The sequence below is a fragment of the Pyrgilauda ruficollis genome, unplaced genomic scaffold, assembly GCF_017590135.1.
Source record: "Pyrgilauda ruficollis isolate IOZ18807 unplaced genomic scaffold, ASM1759013v1 scaffold51, whole genome shotgun sequence".
In the NCBI taxonomy this organism is placed as follows: domain Eukaryota; kingdom Metazoa; phylum Chordata; class Aves; order Passeriformes; family Passeridae; genus Pyrgilauda; species Pyrgilauda ruficollis.
Genome location: NW_024526711.1, coordinates 3,732,205 through 3,751,291, shown reverse-complemented (window position 1 = coordinate 3,751,291; position 19,087 = coordinate 3,732,205). Strand labels below are relative to the sequence as shown.

The 19,087-nt window shown below is 36.5% G+C and overlaps 1 protein-coding gene across 2 annotated transcripts in view; it reads left to right on the top strand.

The window, feature by feature from the left end:
* RNGTT (RNA guanylyltransferase and 5'-phosphatase) overlaps positions 1-19,087 on the top strand; it is a 170,980-nt gene that overhangs the window by 71,163 nt on the left and 80,730 nt on the right. The window contains exon 12 of one of the 2 annotated variants that reach the window (XM_041480416.1): positions 9,843-9,911. The exons of the other annotated variant lie outside the window; for it this stretch is intronic. Coding sequence (XP_041336350.1) covers positions 9,843-9,911 — 69 coding nt within the window. The remainder of the gene's footprint in view (positions 1-9,842; positions 9,912-19,087) is intronic. 2 annotated transcript variants of the gene reach the window in all.

Here is a 19,087-nt window from a genome sequence, read left to right as displayed (position 1 = left end):
AGACATTACAGACTTTACTGAGCATCTTTCATCCATTCAGGAATGTCATAAATTGCAGCTAATGTGTAAATAGATCAAAGCATGTGGTGGTGGAACCTGTTAAATCTCCTCTGGCTCCAGCAACACTGTAATCTCAGATGGGTGTGTTCTGCCCGGTGGGAGAGCATGGGGAAAGCAATGTGGACAACATACCCCATGCCTAAAAGAAAGAAAATGAATTCACCGTTCAGTTTGAAACAGAGAACTGTGCAGAGCATAGTACATGAAATGGCCAAGCCATGAAATATATTGCTGTTTCTTTGTCAGGAAAAATAAATATCAAATATTGCTGTTTGGCAGGGTCATTCCTGCAAAGCTTTGAGAAGACCATGTTTCTCTAATTTTGAAGCTATCACAAAAGTCAATTATAAGTTTCTTGGAGGAGCTTATTTCTCTTATTTGAAAGAAGCATTTGAAAACATCGTAGTTAATTGATGTCAGTTTCTCAATTGTGTCTTTGAGAAGAGATTGACAGTGAGAAATGCCTCATGCTTATTTTGAATTCAGGAATGCAGATGTGCTGTCAAATTAAGCATTAACACACATAGTGCTTGTGTTATTCTTGGGTATTGTGTTGAATATATTAGGTGCGTAACCTTTGGAGTTGTTCACTCAGAACCAGCACATGGGTGATAGCTCAGTGGGGCTCTTACTGTAGCATGCTCTAGGTTTTTCTAAGATGTCTCCAAATAGTTAAGAAACATGGCATACAGCTAGTGTTATTAGCATGTTTGAAGAGTGCTGTTAATGAATTAGCTGCAAAGCCAAGAGGATATTAAAAAAAAATAAATTAGAACCATCAAACTTGATTCCCTGCCACCCTCACAATGTATTTTACTCTTGTTCACAATAGCATTTTTTTCCTGTGTGGCTAGGTGGTGAAATGAAGCTAGTGTGGTTCTTAGACTTTCACATCCAAGGTTGCATCCCAACATGCTTTTTCCTAAGAGGTGCCTCATGGCACACAGCAAGCTACAGAGAGGAGGGTTGAATCTCTTTGGCTTCATTGCTTGGAGGTGTTGCTCATTCCCTATCACATGAGTATAAACTGGAATTTCTATTGCCTTCCTCTCCTGGAAAAAATGAATGGACTCCAGTGGGGATTTTTCTGCAGAATTGCTGTTCTAAAAGGTAATGAAGAGTGGTGTCATTAGAATGCTAATGACCAGTCACTAGTAGTTTGGGCCCTCGTCAGTCACTGACTATGAAATTATATGAGCAAATAGTTGAGGAAGACACTCTGCAGTAGTTGCGGTTGGTTCTTGGAATTATGTTATTTTTGGTCTGTGGTCTGCTGACTAACACTAAGTCTTCAGTATATTTGACTTTTACGTGTTTGACTTTGACACAAAGGAGTCTGGGAGCCCTGCACATCACACTTTTCAGCAGGAAACAGAATTCTTGGAGCTGAAGTGCAGACTGCAGGTACCAGTGGCAGCCTAGATCTGCAGCCTTTTAGCTTCATCCACTTGGAATGTAAGAGGGCATCAAATGAGAGCATGTCTGTAATACATCTGAGAGGGCTGTTGTAGCGATGAGATATGTAAATGTTTCTTTCAATGCTCATGCTGAGTTTCTAACTAATTGTAGACAGAGGAGAGTACATAGTTGCCAGAGCAAACCCAGATTTAGGTCACCTTCCTTCCTTTCTGTGCATGCACCTGTCTGTTGCTGCTTCATGTTACTTCAGCTGTGCTGCCCTCACTGTTACTAGTGCAGAGCTTGTGGAGGTTCAGTGGAAGTGCCCAGGTGACTTCCTGTCCTGCTCTAATGGGCTGTACATGGGAGAGGTGACCCCTGGTAAATGTGACCTCCACAAAGTGCTGGGAAATACTAGAAAGTGACCCTTCCACAAAAGGATTTCTTCTTGCCATTATCTGTAACTAAAACAAATGAAAGGCTGTCAGTGAATGGTTTTTTTGTGGAATATGAATTTCAGACTGAGTATCCTTTAGCAGTGTTTTGCTAGATGAGCTGTTAGGACCATATGCGAAGCTCAGAAGGGTAAAGCAGTGTATTCTCTACAGGAATACTTGCTAGACATCCATGGAGGAGTGTAGAGAGGAAGCTACGCATATCCCTCTAGCAAGAAGATCTTTGTTGCTAGAAACTGGTCAGTCTGTGAAGAATTCAGTATTATTAAACACACCTTTGACTGACCTTTCAAAAGAGAGAAACATGCCTTGCATGGTCTTTATTTTTGGGCTACAAGTTTCCTATCTTTAGCTGGTCTTTAGTACTTGGATTCTGCTCTAGTGTGTTTAAAATTATTAGGGTATTCCTTATGGAATTCTTAAAACGTACTTCAGTGACCAGTTGTTGCCAATGTGTTTTTGTTGTGGCTGTTGGCTATTCCTACACCTAACAGATGGCACTCGTGTACATTGACAAGCTGTGGGATAGCTGAGCATTACTAATAAAACCTATCACATGTTAAACTTGACCTGACATTAATCAAGTTTTGAATGCTACAAATGATTCATGGATAATAATTAGTCTCTTGATCATATTAGTGAACATCAGTCTCACAATGCTGCCATTATCTGCTTTCATTCTTATAGGGAACAAATCTATTGCCATAATTAGGTGTTTTTCATGTCTTTTGAGCCAAAATGTTCTGTATGATTAACTTGGTAAAAAGGTTATTTTTAGTCTTTCAGTATGATTGATTTCAGAGCTTCTAGTAAATTAACAAATTGAAAGGCTTTCTATAAAATAATGTTTTATAAAAAGTATATATTTTTAAATTTTATCAACAGAAAAAATTCCCATGTGTCTTTACACAGTCATTTGGTATATTTTTCATCACCATATGATTCAGCTGTTGCCAGAGATTACACAGTTCAAAATAGTGGTGATTTTGTTAAACAGGTGAAACTTGGGCATTTACTTTTACTCTTTTTGTTTAGTTACGGGGTTACTGGTTGACATCAAGTGCTTTCAATAGGTACATGTTCATACAGACATAATAATGTTTGCAGCTTTTCTCTGTTTTTGTCTAGAATTAGCATCTTGAGTTGGATGGCTGTGTGAAAGCTAGGATTTGAGCTTTGAGCATGAATTTTTTAAAGGATTTTCATACAGTTTTATAGTCCTGATTTTACAGCCCAAAAGCATGAAATTTCTTTTTAAGTAATGAGCAAGTGAGAAGTTTATACTTTGTGTTCCTTATGCAGTTAGGGCAAAGTAGATAATTTCACTGGTTTACTAAAAATGTAGCAGCTATCTTCAATATGTGTTGGTTCCTAATTAGCATAGGAAACTTCTTTAAGCAATTATTTCTTACAGAGCTCAGTTTTTAATTTATTTTCTACAGTTTTTGATCCTACTTTTCCTTTATGCATATTTTAGATCATTGACATGGGCCAGGAAATACTTTGTTACTTCATGATTTTTTCTTAGCATATTAGCTTAAGAATATTTAGTATGAGCTGTGGTTTTCTGACTGTACTCTCAGTTATTATGATGCATTTTCTTTCTTGCTTTTTATTGCTGGTAAGATAAATATAGCTAAATACAATGACTAATGAAGGAGGATGCATTATAGAATTGGACATTACCCTCATACAGATACACTTCAACTGTTGCTGTTCTTACCCCATTTATTTGACGTAAGGTAGCATATAATATTTTGATTAGGAAGTGAGACTGAGGCAGGGGAAGCTGGGTCATGTTAAATTACTGAAAATCTGCTTTTCGACATTTTTGTAGGTCATTTGGAGGAAAACTTGAAATCATATAAATGAGAGATCACTTGTGGTTTTGAGAGGGAAACGAATGTTAACAATAAAGCAGAAATCTTTATGACCATGTGTTAAGTCACACTTCTGAGACCATGAGCTGTGATTTCAGGATCCTCAGAGTTACTTGGCAGGAGCCACTTGGAGGCAAGCAGCCAGTTGTAATAAGCCATTGGCTGGTCAAATACTTTGGCAAGTGCTCAAGTATGTAGAGATCTCCTTGAAAGGAGACTCCTGTGAAAGAGAACAGGGAGTGCATTTTTTTTGCTGCTGTGGCCCTTCTGGAATATTCTGTCTAGTCTAAATGGCATGGTTTCATTTGATAAAAAAATAGTATCTGTGGGATATCTTTTGAGGACACATTGAAATATTTGAAGAGTTACATCTGCTTCCTTGTGAAATGTTTGAAATGTGAACCTTGTTTCTTAAAGAAAAAACCTCTAAGAGATGTCTTGGTCAGAGTCTAAAAAGAGGAGAAAGGAAGGAAAGTTGAAGGAAGAAAAAAATTGCTGAGAAATAGGAATTAATTTTTTAATTGCACAGGCAGTACTTCATTGGACAGCTTAATGAAGATTGTGGTTCTCCATCACAGCATGCTGTAATTGAGATTGCAGAGCTTTCTAAATAAATTACTTGGCACTTGAGCATATCACTTGAAGAGGAACTTATATATGCATGAGAGGAGAAGGTTTCATCCTCATAGCTGTCTGAAAGTTAGTCTGAAATGGTGATGCAGATTATGTCTGATTTGGAGAAGGGAGGGTAGGAAGCAATAGAGCTGCCAGAGATGTGTCTTTGATCCTCTCCCATCTACCCCCAGATTGTTAATTTACACTAGGTTGGTTTAGATCAGCTGTTTTACTTGCAATGAAATGTTAGATGAGTTGTTAGTATCCTGAATGGGAAAAAGATAAAAGTCTGCATGGATAGTTTCCTGTGTTTGTTTGTTTGTTTTTGGTTGGTTTTTTTTTTTCCCCCTGTTTTAAATCTATACTTCAGAAGGTGTGTGCTCCCTTTAATTCCCAAAACCATGAATTCCCCAGAGTGACTAAAGTTTGTTTTGAAAGTTTTACCATGTATTAGTAGTAATACAGTCAGTGAAAGTCAAAACTTCTCTGAACACTTTGGTTTGGGTTCTATTTCTGTTAAAATGTGAACTAGCTAACTTCTTTTTGTGGAAAGTTTGAGATTCTGGGTTTAATTTTTAAATAGTATATGAAACTTTTCTCCCCTATGACATAGTTACTTACATGCTATTTGATGATTTTTTGCTTTGAGACTGAAAGCAGCTGTTCCATTCTTGATACCTTCTCTGCTTTTAGACACACATGATGCTGCAGGACAGGAGAAACTGGAAAGATCCTGGTGAGGAGGAAGGAGCTATAGCTGTAGCGTAGAGGACCACTTCCCTCACTTGACATTAAGCTGCATTTGATAATATTTTGAAGCGTTGCACAGTAGCCTGTGTATCATCTGAAAGGAAGCTTATACCCCACCAAGTGCATGCTTAGTTCTTTTCCAGGAGGCCTCCTTTTCAAAATATACTGTTTGAAAGCTGGAGTTTAGAATGTTAGTAGCTTGGATGATAGCTCCATCATTGCCTGATACAGACTGATGTATTTTTGGGAAATGTGATAGTTGGCATGAATCTGAGCCAGACTATTTTTGCATTATTTTAACTGATCTTAGCATAAAAATCATTCTGTGGGATTTCTGGTGTCATTCAAAAACAGGATTTATGAAGATTTATGTAGTAGGTTATCTACAGAGCTGTATGAGCTCATGTTTATAAAACTCGACAGTTGTCAGGATGTGAGAATTTCTTTGAGACTGATGGTGAGGGCTGTCATCCTTGGAGAAAGGGATGGTCCTTTAAGTTGGACTAAAACCTAAGCTGGTGAAGATGCTGGCTCTGTGAAGTTAGGAATGACAGTAGGCCCATGTATGAAGGTGTTTTATGTTCTGGCTGACTGGCAATTCAATTAATAGTTTATTGGTAGCTAATGCTTTAGAGTGAAGTACAGCTGTTACAGCTCTCTGTAGAGTGAGCAGGTCCAGATGATCAGTAGTGGAAGGTGGATCTGGAAAACTCCATAGGGACTGCAGGCAGAATTGTTCTGTCTTGACTTGAAGTGAAGCATATAGCAGTTCTGAAACTGAAAAAGCAAGGAAAAGGGACATGTATTTGTCTTGTATTATAACATTGAAAGGGATTTTTTCTTTATCCTTAAGTATTTTAGGAGGCTAGCCAGCAGTGTCAGCTTTGAATCAGAAATATAGACAAGATGGTTAGCAGTATTTTCATATTTGGACACAGGAGATCAATAATTGTGATGTGTGTGCAAGGACCTTAGTAAAATTATTTTGTAGAAACTCAGTATGACTTTTCAGTCATCATTATGTTTTAGAATCCTCATAACTCACATTATGTTGTGTTTACATGAGACTTTTTTCTTTTTGGTAAGGGGAAGGAAAAGGGACAGTAGTACCTGCTGGGCTTATTTATTTTATGAATAGTGTAATATTTGTGAATTTACAGAATTATGTGTCTTGCCTCAGAAATACCAAAACACTAATGAAAACCTACTAGCATTGTATGGAATCTGTATGCACCTAAATTTTCTCCCCTTCCTGCTGAAGGAGCAAAGTGATTTCTTTGTTGGTATAAGTACAGAGAGATCTCTAAAGCGTGAATTTTCAATTATCCACAGAAGAACTGCTGACTGGTTCAGTGTTTTGGCAAAATCAGCTTCAGCAAGTTATTAGTGCTCTTTAGCTGCTCTTCTTCTCAGTGGTTAAGGAGCAGGGAGAAATCCTGTTACTCATTATACAGCTCCACTCAATCCATGCAATTATACCATCCTTTTGCTTAGAGAAGTGTTATTAGATGTAGGGATAATTTAAAATTTAGTTGAAAATTATGAAAGGAAAATTTTTAAATAATAAACTGTAATATGAGTATATGGCTTATTGCAGTGTTCACAGGGAAGAAGGAAGCTGAAAGGAGTGAACAGAGGGGATCTCAGGTGGCAATAGATGCCATGAGGCAACATGGAATTGGATGCCAGAAGAGCTGGTTCACATGCATCATTTACCCATCTTTTATAAAATGTCATTGAGATGCATTGCACTTTATCTGATCCATGGCAGTCATCCCAGTCAAGCAGGTGTGCCATTTATCATGGCGCCGATTAAAAAAGATCATTCTGTTCAAGTTAATTAGAAATTTGAACATGTGGAATGTTGAACAACGTTTTTAAAAAGATGAACCATGATATTTGCATTTGAAGTTCATAAACTGAAAAAATGTAACTTTTTTAGACTAAAAAACACTTGCTTGTATGTCAAACATTCTTTTTCTGCTCATTTCTGTGTCACTCCAAACCTTCTGCAATATTCAATGTCTGTGTATTCTGCTGTTCACAGACAACTTTTCCATAGTTTAATTCTCAAGAAAATTTTTATAGGAATAATGCCAGGGAAAATGTACATTCCTTCCTCCATTCCCTTCCCCCAGTTGCTAATCCTTTTTAGTCAAAATTCCTTTCTAGAGAGAGTGTTATCATTCAAATACATGTAATTGATCTAATGAGAATGAAAACAGAATAATTGGGAGTGCGAAGAAGTGTAGTTATCTGTTGAGGCTTGCTTTGGATTTAAAATCCTTTTGTCTTTGATGTCTAATTGACACTTGGGAAGAGTTGTCTGAGTGAAAACACTGTGGACCTCCAAACAGAATGTTTGACTCTGAAACTGGGTGGGAGCTTGATGGGACAGATTCCTTTACATTTTGTAATTCTGGCTAAGTAGTGAATAAAAAGTATCAGAATATATTTCTGAAATGGAAAAAAAAAATTGTTTTATATTTTCCTCTCCATTTATTAAGTTGTAATAGTACTTGAATGTAGTTTTCTAAAATTACATGTTCACCAGAGTGGAGAGAGTTGCAGGCTAAATAGCATGATAATTATTTTCTGCTTTTGCACATACTCCAACTTTGAAGATTGTTTCTGTATTCTTAAGTTTTATTTTGGGATGGAATACATAATTCAGTTCTGTAAGCTCCAACACAGAAATAACTGTCTCCTCAAATTGTAATTTCCTTAACAACTTCAAAAACAGAGGCAGAAACAGAGGTGATGGATTCCTCTCTTTGCCACTTTGGTTAATGCCCTTGGTAAGTTGGTCAGAAGTTTATAAAAAATAGTCTTAACTAGTTTGAAGGTTTTGGTTTTGTTTGCTTGGTTTTTTAAAATATTTTTATTCCTTAATATTGACGTTATTCAGTGAGAGGTTTTTTTGGTACCTGAATTTAATGAAATCAGTCTCGTGTATTTTTGTAAGTTTGAAGCATACTCTTATTACAGATGACTGGCCAGTCAGTTTTGGAACTGCTAAGTAACTTGCAAGTGATCCATGGAAGACTTTGTGTTTAAAAATTTAGAAATTTAAAAACCCCACTATTTTTAAAACTTTTTGACATGTGTTTAAATATTTTTCCAATGCACTCATTGGTCCAGTAAAAACAAAGATTAACAATAGATTTATGAAAGAATTTGGGATTATTTTGTTGTTATTTTGTGTAGTCATATGGTAGCAGATGCATTACATTGTGAACTTCAGCTGTAAATTTCAAGTTAGCAACAGGTTATAACAGCAAGGTGCAGCTTCAAGTTTCAATTATGGGTTTTCTCTTCTGAGCAATTATGTTTCCTTGGATAGTTTCTTACTCAGAATTAAATACTCTTAAAATCCTTTTCCACTTGAGAGTACTCTCATTGTGTGTTTTTTCCAATTAAATTGTATGTAAAAGTTGAATAGTCAAAGCTTTCTTTGTTGGAGATATAGGCACAAATATAGGCTAATGACTGGGTAAGAGAAAAAGTTAGCTTTTTATAGCAGCATTATCTGTCATTCTCTGCAAACAGTTACAGGTTTAAGTGAAATATGTAGAATCATTATTGTTTGAAGTATTTGGCCAACAGGCTTTTGATCCACAAGACATAAAATTGCATTGCTTTTACTTGTACAGCCTTAGTAGGATACAAATGTTAGTTCTCAGCTCCTTTTGTACTTTATTGACTTCATTTGAATAATTTAGTAATAATTTGGTCAGCAGGTTATTAAGTTGAGCTCTAGAAAGGAAATTGTACAAAATTAGCAGACCAGGCCAAACTGATGCTTTTAAAACTGACTGTGATTTACTGATTCTGTATTTGCTATGTTTTGTCAACTTTTACGCCAGAGTTTTTTAAAATATTACTAAAAGTATCTACAACTTCTGGACAGATTCTTCATCTCAACAGTAAAACAAATTGAAATTAATAAAGAGATATTTTGATAATTCTCCTAATTTTTGCTATTATTTGTCAGTTGTAATTCTCCTTGGTTATTTGCTTTTCCTTAGGCAAGTCAGAATTTAATATAGAAGTATATAATCAATTCTCATAACTGTTGACTAGCTGGTTTCAGTAGTTTGTTTAATTAGATGGTTTTTCTCTGGTAAATTCATCTTGATGGATATATTTACCTCCATACAGAATTCACAGGCTTTGAAAGCATTAAATAGAATATTAAATATTTGTATTCAAGATACAAATTAATTCAAAGAGTTGGTTTTACAGTCATGTAGCTGTGTTACTGGTTTATGCCCTAGTTAAGAAGTCTGTCAAACATGAATTTCAAATGATGCCCAGAAGTACTTTTCAGGAAATAAGTTCAATCTGAAGTTCTACTTGTGTGTTAAAATGGCAAATGGATTTTTTAATTTGCCCACATATGACTGTAGTGTCCTGTATTAGAATTGATATTTCTTAGTTTTCTGGTATATAGAACCATCTTGGTTTCCAAGTATTTCTTTTTGGACAAAGGATTTTCTAGTCTTGAATATTCTTTGTAGAAACTGCTACTTTGTTGATGTTGGCATTTCCCAAGCTCTAACGTTAAACCATAAATAAGCTGTTTACTGGCAAACCATTGCAGTAGTAGCATATAATCCACTACTACTCACTTTGATGTGCATTTCTCTATGGAAAAAGATTTTCTTTCTGTTTTGTTCTACAGCTCCTGGAAGGAAACTTTGCTAGAGAAGTTAGCCATGAAGTGGATGGACTGATATTTCAACCTACAGGAGTAAGTAGCATAAAGAATGGATTTTTTCTGCCTTTAGTTCCAGATGAAATTCTTGCTCTCCCTCCTCACTCATCCATCGACTAGCTAGCTAATCTTTGTTTTGGTCAGGATTACTTTGCAGTGTTGTTTCTGACTAGTTGTTGCTATCTCATTTGTAGTATGTGTGATTTCTTACTAATCAACGGTGGTAGTCTTCAGGAATCATCTCATGTTTTTTTAGAGTATGTACTATGCATGTGTGCTGCTAAATAATGAAGGATTTTCTGTGACTGCTTGCATTCCTTGAATCTTTCAACCATTGATTTGAGCTCTCATGTTATTTTGGTTTTTCAAGGATGTTCACACATTAAAATTTCATTAAAATTTGTGACTCGTGGTTTTAGTGCACATGAAACATGATGAATTCTTGAGCCATGTCTGCCAGTGTAAAGGTATATGAGCGGCCTGGGGAGAAGTTACTGCAGACAACCAGAAAAAATAATGCAAGTGGTTCTCAAGCTAGCATGGCCTCATCCATTCTATTACTCCTCCTCTTGTATCAGATACAGTGGGTACACTGCAGTGTGTACTGTATATTGGCATAGATCATGGCTGTAGCATCATCCATCTTGACTTTTTTCTTAGCTTGTGAATTGTAGGATGGTCCGAGTTGGAAGGGGCTGTAGAGATAATCTAATTTCAGTCCTCTGCCAGAGGTGGGGTAGGGACACCTTTTACCCCATTCAGTCTGGCCTGGAACACTTCCAGGGATGAGCATCCACAGATTCTCTGGACTGTTTCAGTGCCTGACCACCCTCATAATAAAGAATTTCTTCCAAATATCTAATCTAAACCTGTTTTCTTTCAGTTTGAAGGCATTCTCTCTTGTCCTGTCAATACATGCCCTTGTCAAAAGTCCCTCTCCATCTGTTTCTGTAGGTCCGTCTTAGACATTGGAAGGCTGCTCTAAGGTCTCCCTGGAGCCTTCTCTTCTGCAGATTAAACATTCCCAACTCCATCAGCCTGTCTTTGTAGGAGAGGTGTTCCAGCCCTGAGATTATCTCAGTGGCCCTTCTCTGGGCTTGTTCTAATAGGTCCATGTCTTTGTTATGCTGGGGCTCACAGAGGTGGACACAGCACACCAGGTGGGGTCTCATGAGAGCAGAGGGCCAGAATCACCTCCCTTGCCCTGCTGCCCTTGCTTCCTCTGATGCAGTCCAGGGTATGATTGGCCTTCTGGGCTGCAAGTGCACACTGCCAGCTTTTCTTGAGCTTTTCGTCCACAAACACCCCAAATCTTTCTCCCCAGGGAGAGCGTCTTGATCCATTCTCCACCCAGTTTGTGTTTGTGCTTGAGATTGCCCTGACCCAGGTGCAGGACCTTGCATTTGGCCTTGTTGAACTTGGATGTTTGCACAAGCCCACCTCAAGCCTGTCAGGGTCCTTCTGGATGGCATCCCTTCCCTCCAGTGTGTTGACTGAATCAAGCAAGGAATTGTTTTCAATTAACTCAAATTTGACAGATATTTCTACCATTCCAGTTACTCATGGAAAGTACATGTGTGTACTTTTCCAGTTGAAACATATTTTTCCTGGTTTTCTTCCCTTCCTATACTGCAGATTTTAGCAAGGGGTGATGACACTGCCATCTGGAAATAAGATAAACCTCTCTATTTCAAGTTCTATATCAGCTAACTAAGCAATTAGGCCGTGATGTACTTTTTTTTTTTTTTTAATACATAGCTGTTTCCAATTTAAAGCAAATACTAGGGTAAAGAGAGTTCACACTTTCATAAGAAATCCTGATGATATATCTTAGAATACAGTTAGAATCTAAAGCAATTGTAAGTTTCTCAGAAGCACTTCCCTGAAAATTGGAGGTTAAGTTAAGCAGAGTTACTACAGCTGAATTTGAAATTACCTTTCCTAGTTGAAATGAACTTGCTGAACAATGTATCTCTTAGTCACTGTTACAGGAAATCAATATCTGACGTGTTTTGTTTCTAGAACTTGTGTTTTCTGACTTAGCACACTAAAAAATTTATAACCCAACTAAAACAATTTTCTTTTATAAATGCTTAAAAAGGTTATTCATCTTTAATGTATTTGTTTAATTTAATGTTCAAATTTTAATATTGTTTCTGAGTTTATGGAATGTAAGTTTGTTGCTTCTGTTATTAAGCTGATTTTCCTGGATGAAGCAATATGCAGTTTTCTCAGTGTAATGACTTTCTTAGTTGAGTAAGTATAAATAATTGTGCTGGTTTTCCGCTACAGTAATATATTTGGAGTGAAAAATATTATTGTAGACCTGTTACTTGGGAAAGAAGCAATAAAGCTGAATAAGTGAAAAGGATGAAGCTGATAGAGGTGGCTTTTTTTGTTATGTAATACAGAGGGAATAAATAAATAGGCAACAATACAGGAATAACAGTATAACAGTGCATAAATGACCCCTTGAGAATACTGACTGAAATAATTTTTGTGTTGTAGTTGAATGCATGATGTATTAGGTCTTTTCAGAGAGAAAACAACAACCTCCTGTTGCTGATTGGGGTGTAAATCCTGAACTTTGGTTATTGTGAGGGTTAGAGACCATTATAAAAACTGTTTGTCTCAAGTGAAGAGACCATGACATATCCAGAAGATAATTAAGAACCATATTTGTTGACAAAATTGATCTTGCAGAAAAAAAAAAGGATAGACAGAAATGAAGCTGTGTTTTAGAAGATCAGGGAAATTCAAGAACATCTTTTGGGAGTCCCTGAAATCCAGTGTGTGTTTTGAGACGTACACAAATGTAGACAGGAACTGGAGCAAAATCACAAAGAAGAATGAAGTGGCAGCAGAGGAGGATAAGCAGAATGTCAACATGTGCAGGCAGAAAATTCTTTGGGGAAAATTACCCACACATACAGTATTTTTGGTGGATTAAGAGAATGCAGAAGTTAACTATTTAGTACAAGGAGAGTTGAGCTTGTTAGTTTGTACTGTTTGGATGCCTTTCCTGAGTTTCCCTTCCCCTCTGCCCTGGTTTACTCAGAGGTGTTCCTCTTGTTGTCTGGTCTCAGACAAAGGCATCCAGACCTGAGTATGTGGATATTCCTCACTAGCTGCAGGCAACACTGATACTGGGAGTCAATGTGGATGGAGAAAGGATATTTTGTTGTTTTGAAGTTTGGTTTAATTCTGATTTGCAATAAAACTCAAAATATCCAAAATTGTCTGTGAATATGCTTTTAGCCTCTAAGAGCTCTTGGTTTTCTCACTTTTCTCTTTGGTTTGAAGAGATTTGGCATCAAGTACCTCTATTAGTCCAGTTTTGAGAAATTGGTATGTTTTAATGAAAAGGAATTTGTGAAAAAGTTTTACTACTGAATCTAGGGTTTCAGTTAGATGTAAGAAATACTTCTCTTAGTATTCCTATCTAAATTCTTATTATGAATAGCAAGGTTCTTGTACTGAAGCAGAAATTATTTTGCACTGTGATTCATGATGGTAAAAACAACATTAAGGAGTAAGGAGATTGTTTTCTGCCTGTGCAGGTTAGTTTATTTTGCAAGATCAGATTAACTGAGCATTACTAGTACTACTTCATTGGTTACTTGAATTACTTATATTGGTTATTGCTTGGGTTATACAAGGGCTTTCATTTCACAGTGACCGTTGAAAGGCAATGGCTGAGGCATCCCATCTCCTTCTGATTTCCTCCCTTCTCAGTGCGAAAGCTTTCACAGATCATGAGAAGAGCATGGTTAGCAGGTGTGATGGATATTTTTGCCTCATTTATGATTTAAGAATACTTTGTAGGTAGCTTGATGTGATGTGTGGTTCTTATGTAATTCCTGCATTAACATATCCTACTCTTAACAACTCCATTGCAAGAGACAAATATCTTCCTACTATAGCTTCTCTTCTTCCCTTTGTACTCTTTCCTTTACTCTTTTTTGTTTCATGCATTCTCCTTATCCAGCAGCCCGTTTCCTCAGTCCTTTTGATTTCCCTTCTCTGTTGCTTCTCCGTGACACTTTTCCTTACATCATTGTCTATCCATTTAAGATCCTATCACTATAACTCCCATATGCCTAAATCAGCTCTATTCCATCTGATCAACTTTCTGGTTCCTCTACCTGTAACAGGTTGGCAGAGCAGGGCCTGAAGTTAAGTATTAAGCAGGAGTAAAACAGAGCAGCAGGAAATTTCATGGACAGGGTTCTCACCCTGGGATCATGCCCCAGACAAAGAGTGAGTTAGTTTAAAGGTGAAGACCACTTGCCTTATTTACAGATTCCGAATGCTTGTGTAAAGATTGGAAGCTTTCAGTCCTTTTCTTTTGAAATGTTGCTTCAAAACAATAAATGTCTCCCATTTGTTTTAGAACACTTGCAGGTTACCAGCCGTATGTTTTTAATGGAAATCTCAGAAATGGCCTCTTCTTGGCCTCTGCCCACTCATCAGTGAAATTACTTTTCATGTCTCCCTTGTAAATTGTACTTTTGCTAAATATCTCAGACTGTCTAATTTTTATGCTAGTAATCTCCAAATAACCAGCTTTCTTGCTGACTAAAACTATTACTTTTCCTTTGCTTCAGGAAAGGATATAGGAATTATTTTCTTACTTTAGCCAACTAAATGAAGACTCACTGGCCATCAGTTAGGAAGGCTTAAGGACAGCTTTTGAGCATAATTGTATCACAATTTAAAATCTTCTGGTTTGTGTTTTCCTCCTGAGCTCTGTTACACTTCTGCATTGGCTCAGGCTGATTTCAGTTTGGTACTCCTCCATGCTCACATTTTGTATAAGGAATAAAGTCCAGTTGTGTGGAATTGGGATTTTTAGAGGGAAGGACGAAGGGCAGCTGCTAAGCTCTGTTCTTCTAAGATAAATGTTATTTTAAAGAACAGCTGAATTATTTAACACGTAACTCCCTATACTGAATACTAATGGAAAGCTTAGCCTTTAAAATGAAAGAATAATGAATAGATTTTTATAACTGAATAACATTGCATGAGTTATTACTATATCTTCCTTCCCTTCCCTTGGCAGACTTAGTGGTGATCTGAAATGCTTGGTTGCCTGTTAATTATTTGTGCTATTCCTATTGTATAATAGGCAGTGTTATTTTCTGTCATTGTGAAAGTTCTTCCAAAATCACTGAAGTTAAAACTGAATTAAATATCTCCAAAAGATACCACCAAATAAAATATCTCCATGATTTGTTTCATTAAGCAGTGCCAGTTTGTCATAAATAATTCTATATAATTGGAAAGCCTTTTCTTCCACAGTATATATTTTATTAAAGGGTGTGTAGATCTTTAATCATAGGCATAGTCACTTGCTGGCTCATTTCTGAAGCTCAGATATCCTGTTTATCAATGATGGGGTAACAATTACTGCCATGTATTTCTGGTGCAATAGCAAGTAATGGCCTTAGGCAGACTCAGATATACCAAATATACTCTCAATACCAAAGCTGATATATAAAGGCTTAGGAAGAATCATATAATAATATAGATTTTTGTTTCCAAGAAATACATGTTTCTGGATTTAGTTTTCTATTTTTGTAGTGATTCATGTAGGATTTAGAGGCAATGGAATGGAGTAGAATGGAACAGACTATTTCAGTTGTAAGGGATCTACAGAGATCATCTAGTCCAACTGCCTGACCACTTCTGGGCTGACCAAAAATTTAAGCATATTATTAAGCACATTTACCAAATGCCTCTTAAACACTGACAGCTTGGGGTATTGGCCACCTCTCTAGGAAGCCCGTTCAATGTTTCACCATCCTCTCAAGTACAGAAATACATCCTGATGTCCACTTTAGTATTCCTTGGCACAGCTTTGAACTGTTTCCCACACATCCTGTCACTGGGAGAAGACATCAGCACTTCAGTTTGTTAACACAAATGCTAAGACCACCTAATTTTTTTGCCTCCAGAGTTTGCAGCAGAATGAAGGAGAATCTGGAGAGAATAGTTTTCATCAGTCTTTTGAGTTGATCCACATTACTAAAACCTTTCATCTTCAAAGTATCTCTGGTAAATGTGATTTCTTCTGGAAGAGTAATGTTTCTGACTGAATCTGTTGCTAGTCAGGGGATGCTGTTGTCATGTCACTGAGCACTTTTTGTGCAGTTGTAGGTTTTCCTTTAACAGAGAACTTGCTGTCATTTTCCTGAAATGCCACTGAGCTTTCTTTTTTTTTTGCAACTCTTTTCTGCCTATGAATAGTTGTTATATTCAATTTCCATGGCAATGTTCCTTGCAATTCATCTCTTAAGTAGCTAATCCTATCTCAAATACATAATTTTTTCATATGCTTTACAAACATACCTAAATATATTAACAATACACAATATTCCTTTGAGGAGTTTTCTGTGACTATACAAGTAAAACTTTTATACCAATTCAAGTTTCTTTGCTCACATGGGGTGACTTGTTTTCTAATTTTTTTTTTAATCAGAAAACTAGAAAATTAAGAAGTGCTAACCCAGCACCAATAATTAAGGTCTTATTAAATTGATTACACCTTATTTAATTAAATCGTTAGACTCCTAGATACAGGTACCATGATTTTTGAATGTAGCAGATTTTTATGGTTTCCACTTACTTTCCAAAAACCTGAGATAACTCACACCTTAGAAAATATCTACATTTCCCTCTTTCCCTTTCTGGATAATTTTCAGCTCTGAATGTAGTAAGGTTGGGGTGTAACAAAAGTCTTTCTTGTTTTAACTTTCTGCTCTTGGTCCGCTAGTACATTCAGGTTGAAATGCAAACGTATTTGCTATTTGGCAGAATTGTTTAACCTGACTTCCTTATTATGTCAGCCTAAATAGATGTCAGTGCCTTGAGTCTGATTACCTAAGGAGAGTGTTGGTCTTAATTGTTGTGTTGTCTCGTTTGCTTGCTAATAACCTGTACTGCCTGACATTCTCTGATTTGTCAGGCAGTGAACTGCATTTATGGGTGCTATCTAAATGGGTTCTTGAACTTCTCTTGTGCAGTTTAATCATTTTGCCTGCCAGTGGCAGTAGGAAAGATTTTTCCTACATTATGTGTACTAGTCATCCTTGGGATTGTCAGTTAACATTAATTTGGTGGTGTCTCTGCATGTGTTGTTTAGGAAAAGAAAAAAACACTTTCTCTGCCTGCTGCTGTTTTAAATGTTGGGAAAATAAAGCTGTAGGATCATCCATCATAAAGGATTCCAAAAATGGTTTTTGCATAGTTTCTTTGTCTCAAAGCCAGCTGTCAGGGATCTTGTGGAGTACATTTGTTGTCGTGCTTCTAACTATGGTTGCATGTACTTTCTAACTAAAGTAAATAGGTAAATGTTAGGAATATCTACTGTAAATGAGATTTCAGGTGAGAATACCAACACAGTGGTTCAGGTTCTGCAAAACATTCCTGTTTTAAATTAGTAGGTCCGTATTCCAAAAATTACATTTATTTATATGTGTTGTGGATCAGTTCTGAAAGAAAATCTCTTTTATAGCTGCATAGGGAAATCTAAGAGAGTTTTTGATTTGAATCAGTGAGAACTCTTTACTAAATCATTTCATTCAGCTCTTGAATAGATTAATGAAGTGGTCACTTGTCTTCATGGCAGTGTTCCGACTCATCCTGAAATTTACAGCAGTCTCTCCAGGACTAAGAAGAAGTTGATAGATCAGGAATGATTTGGAAAGTGGACAATACAGTAGAAAATATTTTGTCAACATTCTCTTTTCTTCAGATCCCAGAATAGATATCCATGAACAGAGTACTTCATTTATAATCCCTCTCTACTCTTTCTATCAAACTGAAAAGATTTAGCAAAGTATCTGGAAGAACTAGGTTGTGATTGTTTTCTCCCAGTTCTGTTTTTTTGTGCACAGCAGAACAAGACAGCTGACAAACTTTTCAGGTTTTCATGAAAATTCTCCATAAAATGTTTGTATTCTTTATTAGGCAGGAGCACAGCAGTAAAACTGAAATAGTGGGATCAGGATAAACAGAATATTTGTCTAGATCTCCATCCTGCTGTTTAGTGTAAGCAGTAGCCTATCATTTCAGAAAAATTATATATGTACCTGAGATGTGATGAAACAGGATGACTTTCAGAGGAGTACCAGCACTTGCGTTGTGGTATCTGGATAGTTAAAACATTTAAAGACACTTTCTTTAAAAGTAAAGTGATTTATTCTACATTACCCTGTTATTTGTAATTTGGAGTGTTTACTGGGTCACTGTTCTTATAAACAGCAATTTTGAAAATGCATGATAAATATCACCAAAGGGTAACTGAATTTTTAAATTATAAGAATATTTTTCTTAGGTGCTAGCATGTATTATTAGATAAATCTTTGAAGGTCATTGTGCATATTGGTGACTGCACATTTAAAATAATCATGTTCATGATACTGTACAGAACAGTAATCTGCAAGGCTCAGAGGTGCCTGTGGAGTAGTGTTCTCTACTGAAGAGGTACAACAGAACACTGTGTGATAATTCAGTCTCCTTTTGACTGACAGTAACTATAGTTTTAATTGTAATTGTACTTTCTGTTCCTTTCATCAGCTTGCCTAGCCTTTGATATTACAAAAATAGTGAACCAAGTCCATTAATATGATTAAAAATGAAAGTCTTGAGCTTGATATGAAAGTTATAAATTGCTTCTATGAAAATTTCATTGTCTTCCACTGAGGTGCATGGTGAATAATTTAGATGTGATTGTATCATACAGGTCTATTAGGTACAGAGGTAGAAGGGCAGTGCTGGACTTCATGCCTTGATTATAGAAGTCAGAGATCAGAAACCTGATGAAGGTTTCCTATGTAATTAGTGCAGATATTCATAAAGCAAAAGCTTATTCTCTTTTTATGCTGCTAGTTGTATTTCTGAAATGAAATTCAGTTTTTTTCCACATTAATCTAGGAGCTTTCCACTGAAATAGGGGAATGTACTACTATGACTTGTCTACTGGTTTGTTCCAAAAGGGGAAAATTACTAGAAGTCTTAGCTGAAAATTTTCTCAAATTTCCAAAATGCATGTGTTCTGTATGCTTTGAATTGTTCTTTAAAAACCAGTTAGTACACTTGTTACATCCTGTCTGAAAGTTTTGACAAGTTTGAACTGACAAACAGTAGGTTGCTTGTTTCCAAACAGTGATCACTAGATGTCCCAGGGAGATCTTGCATCTGTATATTCA